The sequence below is a fragment of the Loxodonta africana genome, chromosome 7 (genome assembly GCF_030014295.1).
Source record: "Loxodonta africana isolate mLoxAfr1 chromosome 7, mLoxAfr1.hap2, whole genome shotgun sequence".
NCBI classification, from domain to species: Eukaryota; Metazoa; Chordata; class Mammalia; order Proboscidea; family Elephantidae; genus Loxodonta; species Loxodonta africana.
The window spans coordinates 9,252,329-9,261,448 of NC_087348.1; the positions used below are offsets into that span (position 1 = coordinate 9,252,329).

The 9,120-nt window shown below is 53.1% G+C and overlaps 2 protein-coding genes across 3 annotated transcripts; both read right to left on the bottom strand.

The window, feature by feature from the left end:
- Positions 1–293: 293 nt before the first annotated feature.
- FAM89B (family with sequence similarity 89 member B) lies at positions 294–1,925 on the bottom strand. The gene is made up of 2 exons (XM_003419587.4): positions 1,541–1,925; positions 294–1,120 (listed from the first exon to the last, which is right to left on the bottom strand). Exons 1-2 carry the CDS (start codon positions 1,838–1,840, stop codon positions 842–844), a joined length of 579 nt encoding a protein of 192 aa, XP_003419635.1. The 5' UTR covers positions 1,841–1,925; the 3' UTR covers positions 294–841.
- Positions 1,926–1,974: 49 nt separating this feature from the next.
- ZNRD2 (zinc ribbon domain containing 2) lies at positions 1,975–4,574 on the bottom strand. Of its 2 annotated transcripts, XM_064287806.1 has the most exons (4): positions 3,959–4,574; positions 3,711–3,862; positions 3,508–3,592; positions 1,975–3,133 (listed from the first exon to the last, which is right to left on the bottom strand). In XM_064287806.1, the coding sequence occupies exons 1-4, from the start codon at positions 3,975–3,977 to the stop codon at positions 2,790–2,792; spliced, it is 600 nt and encodes a 199-aa protein (XP_064143876.1). In that variant the 5' UTR covers positions 3,978–4,574; the 3' UTR covers positions 1,975–2,789. The 2 variants fall into 2 exon arrangements, with proteins under 2 accessions (XP_064143876.1, XP_064143875.1); XM_064287805.1 differs by having other exon boundaries at positions 1,976–3,133; positions 3,711–4,573.
- Positions 4,575–9,120: the final 4,546 nt, after the last annotated feature.

A 9,120-nucleotide genomic window follows, 5' to 3' on the forward strand; every position in this document is an offset into this window, starting at 1 on the left:
GCAGGGAAAGCCGAAAGCGTGGGGCGGAGGGCTGGGGGTGTTTGGGCTCCGATGCCGCTGGACCAAGATGGGAAATTCCTTGTTCGCAATCACACAGCGCCGGGGGCCGAGCCAAGCTCTGCCTGCTTGAACGCTCCCCGCCTCCGCCCCTACCCGGCGAGGAGAGATTCGCACCCCGGCCCCACCAAGCCGTTCTTCCACTCGAGGTCTCGGGCGCCACCTGCCGGCGGAACTTGGGGCCGCACCTGCCAGAAACATCGCTCTATTCCCGCCAGAGTCATGCAGTCAGAAAGAAAATGACAACTCAGAATATTTATTTATCTACGCGCCAGGAAGCTGGCCCCTAAACTTAAATATCCAGCATAGAGCCTTGGCCTCCCGGCCGTCAGTGGGTACAGGGATAGGTCCTGGAGCCCTCGTCCAGGGCAATGGAACCCAGGGAACAGAGGTGGGATGCCCCTGAGTCAGCAGCTGCCAGTAGCAGTGAAAGGTGAAGAGAAGGCGGGAGCCAAGCACTCTCTTTCCAATCCGAAATGCCAAAGGAAGGACAAGATGCTTTGGACCCTGCCACCAGACAGAGGGTTGGGCAAACCGGGGGTGCACACATATGGGAGAGGTGGAGATCCTCCAGGTGCCACGGACAGAGGCTGCAGCCCAGGTGCCTGCCCCAAGACAGGTGAAGTGGTGTGGTAGTTTTGGTTCTGAGGGGCACAGGTCTTGCCCTCCAGTCAGGTGAGGCGGTATGGGGGAACAGCAGGCACTGCAGTCGGAATACGTGCCAAGGGGTAAGTTTCGAGCCTTCTGCATGGGCACATGCCCACAGGCCCCCCCCCCCAACTCTTCAGAGGCTGATGTGGAAGGCATCCTGCAGCCACTGGTCACGGGCATTGTGTGTCTGGGGCACAGTGAGAGGTGGCGGGTCAGGGGGCAGGCTGGCGTCCGGAGGCTCATCATCATCTGAGAGGCCGGCATCCGGTGGGTAGGAGCTGTCCGAGTGCAGGGACGAGGACAGGTCCTGGCATAGGCTCAGGTCTTGGCACAGGTGCTTATAATCCTGGATCGACTCATACAAGCCCCACAGCTGGCACAGCAGGGACATGTCCAGTTGTCGCAGCCCCACCTGCAGACAACTGAGGGTGGGCTGGGGTTGGGGTCCAGGCCACCCTCAGAGCCATCGTCCTGGAATCCAGAGCTCCCAACCCAGGCTGGAGAACTAGCCAAATCTTCCCATACATTTCTAAGCACAAGTTTTCATGGCCATCAGACCCCATGTGTAAGCTGAGAAACTTTTAGGTACAATGGGACTAACACCTAGCAGGATGAAACGAGGTACCACAAGTAAGGCAGCTATAGCGGTATGGTAACTATTGCCATAAGCAGTAACTATTACCAATTATTGTTACCATATGCTCTCTGACTCGGCCGGGTCCGCAGGTCCTCTGCGACCGAGGGCACCCGTTCCCGGTTGCATGCCCCTGCCCTACGCCCCTCCTGCTCCGCGGCAGCCCCTGCCCGGCCAGTCCAGCGCCCACCCACTCACCATCTCCTTGCGCAGCGCCGCTAACGCGGAGTCAAGGTTGACCGGGCGGCGCGGGCCGGCGGGGCCGGCGGCAGGGCCCGCGTTGGCAGCGCCGGCGGCGTGGCGGGGCCCGTCCGGAGCGCGGGCTGCGCGGCTCAGCTCGTCATGGATGCGACTCCGCTGGCTATAGACGCGCTCCAACTCCCGCCACGAGCCCCCGCTTGCGTTGAGAAGGCCGCTGAGGCCGCGCGGCAGCGGCGGGAGCCCAGCCAGGGAGCAGCCCGCGCCCCCCGGCGCCTCGGCCGAGGGCAGCCCATTCATGGCCGGAGCGGCGCGGACAGCGATGCCACCTCCCTCCCGCCAACGCCGCAGCCGGACCGCCGCCCGCAGGCCCCGCACCACGCGAGCCCCGCCGCCGCCTCCAGGCCGCGCTTTGTTCCTTCCACAGCGCCTCCGACTCCGCCCTGTCCCGCCCCCTCCGCAGGGGCGCGGCCCTTCTTAAAAGGGCAATGACTATGGGACCACATCGCTCAAAGCTGAGACTGGATTACGGAGGCACAGACAGAAGGAAGCGGAGCCCGAAAATGGGGGAAAAGAAGTCAAACGGAGAGGGCATGGCTCCTTATGATTCTTCTTGCTCCTCCCCACACACTGTTTTCAATTATTCCGCCCAATTACTATCCCAAGGAAACCAGAGACCTGGCATAGAAACCGTTCCCTCCCCACAATTAGATCTAGGAGTCAGGAGACTGGGGCAAATCTACACTCAGCCCCTAACATGCAATCTGACGCTGGGGCCACCACAACCTCCTTCCAGTGTCTGAGCACTTGGGATGGGCGAGATGTGGCCTAGAATGATGGAATCAGGATGCTCAGGGGAAAGGGGGAGTCACCAAAGGGGCTGGAGCCAAAAATCTTGCTCAGGTGTGGGGTATGAATACTGGATGGCTGAGGAAGCCACAGGCACAGGACTGCTGCCAAAGTCAAGGTTGGTGATCCACCCCTCTTGCCCTTTGAGGACACTTAGGTTGCAGCCCCCTAAAAGGATATCACATAGCCCCCTCCCTCTCCCCTCATCCTCTGACTAGGGAAGCAGAGCAGAAACAAGCCAACCCATCTCTCAGGGCATCAAGGAAAGCACAGTAGAAGGGTATGAGGCCACAACTAGGAAAAAGGAAAGTGGAGGCAAGCATGCACACCCAGAACCAAGGAAAGAACAAACCACACAGATGAACAGCTGTTTTTCTAGTGCGTTTTCCTCATGGGCTTCTTAGTGCTGCAGCTGCCGCACGCTTTGCAGAGCCTCAGCACAAGCCCGGATAAGGCTACACAGCTGAATGCTAGTCTCCAGGGAGCTGCTAGAGCTCAGCTCAGCTGAGGCCCAGGTTAGCTTCTGCAGGAGGGCTGTCTGTGTGCAGGCCAAGACATCTGCATTTGGTGGCACTGCAGGAGGGGGCGGCCCCTGGGCTGCTTTGAGCCCTGCTGCAGCTCCCTCACAGTGCTCCAGACGGGGTACTGAGGGCTGAGGGGTAGGCCGAGAGCCCGAGGGGGACTCCGAGGCAGAGGCCAGCTGGTGCTCACGAGCTTGGGAGAGGGCAGCCTGGGCATTCAGAGCTAAAAGAGAACAAAGTGGGTAAAATGGTCAGGAGGCCTGGCCCACCTCTGCCCCGAGCCACCTCCTTCTGTCCTTGAGGTGTTTTCTTGCCTCTCTACAAGATAACTCATCCACTCTCTATTTTGTAACATAATTACCTATGCCCTGGCTTCCTCTCCCTCATTAGGACTGTGCCTGATTGAGCTCAGACTCTCCCAGTGTCTGGCACACAGGAGGTGCTTAGTGCTCTTACTGAATGAATGGCCCTCTCTAGAACTGACAGGAGAAAGCGACTTACTCCTGTCCTACCCACAGACTCCTCTGTCACTCCCAGGCCTCCTGCTCCCAGACCTCCATCACCATGCTTCTTCACCAAGCACACCCGACCCCTCACCCGGATTATCTTTATCCACGTCTGAGTCGAGCTCCTGACAAGCCACGCAGTAGATTTTCCGCTGTTTGTCTTGGAGGAGGATCGTCTAGGAGCCAGAAAGCACATGGGCCGGGGTGAGAAGCTGGGCGATGGGGTCCAGAGAGGGGAGTTGTGAAAGGGCAGTGCAGCCTGGCCCGCGGCTCCATCCCTGGCCCTCGCCTCACCCCGCAGTCCGAGCACGTCTCCCCCAGCATGCGATAACCGCGCAACAGGTAGTCGCCCATGAGTCGGGAGATGCGATCCTGCCGTTCTCGACGCGCCTGCAGGACCTTCGTCTCCGCCTCAGTCGGAGGCTCCCAGGAAAAATCAACAACTTCTGGTGGAAGAGAGGCACAAGGGGCCGGGGGGTCTTGCCGGAGCGAGCTGCTTCCCGTACCCCGCAGCCACAGGCCCCCGCAGGCCAAGTCCTCACCAGCGCCATTCAGGGCCATGTTGCCGTTGCCTCCGCCCGGCTCATCGGCAGTGACGCGCAAGTAGAGCGTCTTCCGCTGAGGCTCCGCCCCCTCCGTGCAGTGCTGCCGATGAGGGCGGAAATGACGTTTACGGGTGGTCCTTAAGCCTCGAGTTGCCCAGAGTGGGGCGTGTCTGGCCGCAGGCTGGATCCTGCCCGTTGGAGCGCCCCAGAGCTGGATCCCAGTGGGCGGAGACTTTCGACTGGCTGGGCCCCAGAAGAGGCGTCTCTATGGCAACTCCGCTCAAGTTGCAGGACCCGGAAGTAGCCTTGCAGGGTTGCCCTCCTTGCCCGCCGCGGACTGACGGTCCTACCGAATTGGCTTGAGAAAACCTTGCTGGTCTCCGCCTCCCCAGGAGCTTCACTTTCGGGATAGGCCGGCCGGGAACAGGCGGGACAGTGACGTAATCACAACACCACCAACCTTAGTAATAACGCACAGCGGTTTCCGAGCGCGTGGAGCCTCTCAAGCCTCAGTGCTTCTTATTTCAACCCGGCGAGGCAGGGCTCGTTTTCGCTTTCCGTCCTTCTCGGCCTCTTTCAGGGCACCTCCTCTTAGGTGTTCTAGTCTGCCTTCCCACCCCAACCCCCACTTTCCCCCGGGGAAGGCCTGGGACTGAAGCACAAGTCAGCCCCTAAGCCATTTGCGGGCTTAAGCCCTCGAAAAGCCTAAGAACTGAAAAGCGCTTACTGAGCATGGAAGTTCCAGGTTCCAGCTACGGCCGAGTGATGCAAACTGGGGGCGGGGGTGGAGTTTGTCATATATGGCTGTGACCCTTAAGCTCTCCTTGGGTGGATTGCAAATTAAAATTAACAGTGCTCCCTGAACGTTGGCCTTGGTGATTTTTTCAGTCTTCTGTATTCTTTTTCCATGCTCACCCAATGCCTTATTAGGTTTGAAAAAGACAGGACAGGCAGGGGTCTCCAGATGTTTAGCCTGTCCACCAGGGCAATAGGGAAGGAGCTAGGAGTTAGACCCCCATACTCTCATTGACCAACCTCCTTCTTTGTCTGGACAGTAGATGCTTTCTCCATCTTACTGGAAGTGCCCTTCTCCTGATCCCATCTCCCTCCCTTGTAGACCCTCTGGAACTGAAATTTTCTGATCCTTGCTGCCTCCTGCTTCCCTGGAGAGCCCTGTTCACATCTTCACTCTCTCCATCTACCCAGCAGGCTTCTGGGCAGCACTGACTCCAGGGCTTATATAGACCAATTTCGAAAATTCAGTGTCCCACTTTGACCATTCCTGGGCATGGTGCTTCTTTCTTTCCCCTAACAGCAACCCCAATCAGGCCTTGTTGATGCACCCTCTGGGTGGCATCCCAGCCAAAAGGAAGCCTAGATGATTTAAATGTAATTGTGGTCCAGCCACCTGGATTCTGGTGTTGGATTGATGTAGTCTTAGATTATGAAGATAACTGGAACACTTGGTTGAGTACACCTCTCTCTGAGTGCCTCAACAGTGGCCCGCATGTAAAGTGGGGGACATAATAGTCTCAGTTTTGTAAAAATGCTCTTGTATGCCTTGCACCTGACACTTCCAGATGAACGGTCTGGGCTTAAGAAGGGGAATATGGCGGGGGGGGGGGGGGGAGGTGAGCTCATAGCTACTGGAATGGGACACAGAATTTTTTTTTGTTTATCTTATTTTTATTGTTGAGAATATGCACAGCAGAACACACACCAGTTCAACAATTTCTACATGTACAATTCAGGGACATTGATTACATTCTTCAAGTTGTGCAAGCATTGTCACCCTCCTTGGGACACAAAAATTTTGTGATAGTGGAGGGAGAACAACAACCTCAGCACCTGGGGAGGGAATACCACAGACCCTGGGAGATATGGGGGGAGGAGGGACATAAATAATCTTTGTCTTTCAGAGCCACGCTTGGAGCCTTCCTCACTAAGGAAAATGCCCTAGTTCAACTCTCCCCTTAAATTTAACTGACTACTGGATCTTCCATCTGGCTGGTGGCATGGAAAAATGAGATTGGTTGATTAACTGCCCTCAGTAAGTCCCTCCAAAAGCAAAGACTAGACTCAGTTATTCAAACTGAACTCTGAACCCAAAGGCCTACCAACCAGCAGGGACACCACATTGCAGGCACAGTCCACTTGTGCCCTCTAACTGATGTAGGCCCCACTGGGGGGCACCATGTTCCTTTTCCAGGAGCACCATGTGAGACTATATTACTTGTGTGGAGGTCATGGATGAACATGCCTCTCTCCTGAAAACACAGTCACTTGAAATCTGCCCCTGACTTTAGTGGAAGTGATCAATGACACCACCTTAGCTTGAAAGGCATTTAGGTCAGCCTCAAGTCACTGACCAAAATTGTTATTGGTGATAGAATTTCCCTGGGCTTCTTCCATGCAGGCCAAGACAGAGTCTGTGCAATAGTTATACACCCTGCTGTATCTGGATTAATGCTTCAGGCCAAGTGGAAAGCCACCTGACTTTCTAAGGTAGATCTGAAGCTTTCTGGAATTTGTTCACCTGGGACCTTGTAGGGCATGGTGGAGGTCAATGTTCCAGGATGGCCTCATCCTGCTGCTTGAAGTCCTATTAATAGTAAAAAAAAAAAAAAAAATTTAAATGCTGTATGTGAAAAATGGAAGAGGTTTGGTCCCAGGCTGTGTTGGTCAGATTAATCAGATTTGCCAACAGAGTGGTGTACTCATGGGAGGTTTTGCCAAAAGCTAAGAGTGTGAAAATGAGGGGTGTATATTGTTGGGAGACAATTTTCCATGAGTCTCTTGAGTTCTATATATTTTGCAAGTGAGGCACTAACTGCCTTTGTTGCAGGTTATGTTTTCAAGGATGTTTGTATAGTGAACAGCCTTGGACAACAGAGACAGTGTCTCTCTCCAGAGCCAAGAACAGACAAGTTTGCTGGCCATTACAAAAGATTTGAGTGCCCTAAACTCATGGTCCTCACCCATTATGCAGTCCACTGTGTGTGCAGACATCCATCTGAGCCCATCAGCACTGCCCCCGTGGTTCTTAGGGTCAAGGGGGACTGATGAAAACATGTTGATGCTCGTGCTGCTTGCCGTGCCATGAGGAACAAAGTTCTTTGTCTCTGACGCAGGAGCGTCATGTCTTCTGCCAGTATCCGTGAGACTGTGGCAGGCTAACTTCTTAGCGTCCAAGTAGAGTAAAATCTCAGATCCTCCACAGTTCCTAACGGAGGCAGGCACGTAGAAGGTCCTCAGAAATGTTGGTAAAGCCTATTCATGGCAGTCATGGTGGGTGGACCAGTTGTCTGGAAAGCAATGGGCTTGGGCTCTTTCAGATCCTTAACCCACCAAGAGAGTTTGTCACGCCCTCATGTGAGCAAGCCCAACATCTGTTCCTACCTCTAGTTAGGCCCATTCCTGGGTGATGGCATACACCATGGCGACATAGTCACACACAGCTCAGTTACAGTTCCCCCTTTAGTGGATCATCCAGTGGGACAGGTTCTCATAGCAATGAGTAGCTGTAAAAATGGTGTGGCGTCAGGCCTCTTCTAAGTTCAGGGGGAGGAGAGAGAATCACCATCAGCAACAGCCCAAAGCTGATGGTTCCTGTGTGGTGGAGGTGAGGCATACCTCCTCTCTCCAACCTTTCTACCAATTCTGACACCAGCCGTCCCTCCCACAGCACTCTATGCTTCTCTGCTGGGTTTGATAATTTGTTGCAATGGCCACACAGAACTCATAGTTCATACACACAGTTATGGGTTTATCAGGGAAGTAATAGGTTCAACTCAGGATCACCATCAACAGGCTACAACCCAGAATCAGGATCAAGAAGCATGTAGCCAAAGCCTGGAAGGCTTCCCTGAAGTGGAGAGCACAACTCTCCCATCTTTAGTGTAGGACAGCTCTCTCAGCTTGTAAAACACAGTGTGGCAGGGATGTAGTCTGACCTCCTCTAACAACACAAAGAGGAAAGAGAATCAAGATCAACAGCCCAAGGCTGATTCCTGTGAGGCAGAGGTCAGACGTGCCTCCTCCACCACCTTTACCAATTCTGACACCAACCATCCCTCTGATGGCACTCTCTACTTCTCTGCTGTGTTCAATAATTCATTGCAATGGCCACACAAAACTCACAGACAATGCTCACAATTATGGAGTTTATTAGGGAAGTTGTTGTTGTTGTTAGGTGCTGTCAAGTCAGTTCTGACTCGTAGCAATCCTAGGTACAACAGAACAAAATATTGCCCAGTCCTACACCGTCCTCACAATCATTGCTATGTTTGAACCCATTGTTGCAGCCACTGTGTCAAGCCATCTTGTCGACGGTTTTCCACTTTTTCAATGACCCGCTACCTTACCAAGCGTAATGTCCTTGTCCAGGGACTGGTCCCTCCTGATAACACGTCCAAATTATGCAATATGTAGTCTCGCCATTCTCACTTCCAAGGAGCACTCTGGGTGTACTTGTTCCAAGACAGACTTGTTCATTCTTCTGGTGGTCCATGGTATAATTTAATATTCTTCATGAACACCATAATTCAAAGGCATAAATTCTTTGGTCTTCCTTATTCATTGTCCAGTTTTCACATACATATGAGGCGATTGAAAATATCATGGTTTGGGTCAAGTACACCTTATTCCACAAAGTGACATCTTTGCTCTTCAACACTTTAAAGAGGTCTTTTGCAGCAGATCTGCCCAATGCAATATCTTGCTTGATTTCTGGACTGCTGCTTCCATGGATGCTGATTGTGCAGCCAAGCAAAATAAAATCCTGGACAATGTCAATATTTTCTCGGTTTATCATGATGTTGCTTATTGGTCCAGTTGTGATCATTTTTGTTTTCTCTATGTTGAGGTGTAATCGATATAGAAGGCTATAGTCTTTGATCTTCATCAGTAATATGTTATGACCCACACAGTCAAATGCCTTCACATAGTCAATAAAACACAGGTAAACATCTTTCTGGTATTCTCTGCTTTCAGCCAAGATCCATCTGACATCAGCAATGATATCCCTTATTCCATGTCCTCTTCTGAATCCAGCTTGAATTTTTGGCAGTTCCCTGTCCATGTACTGCTGCAACCATTTTTTAGAATAATTTTTATTGTGCTTTAAGTGTAAGTTTACAAATCAAGTCAGTCTCTCACAT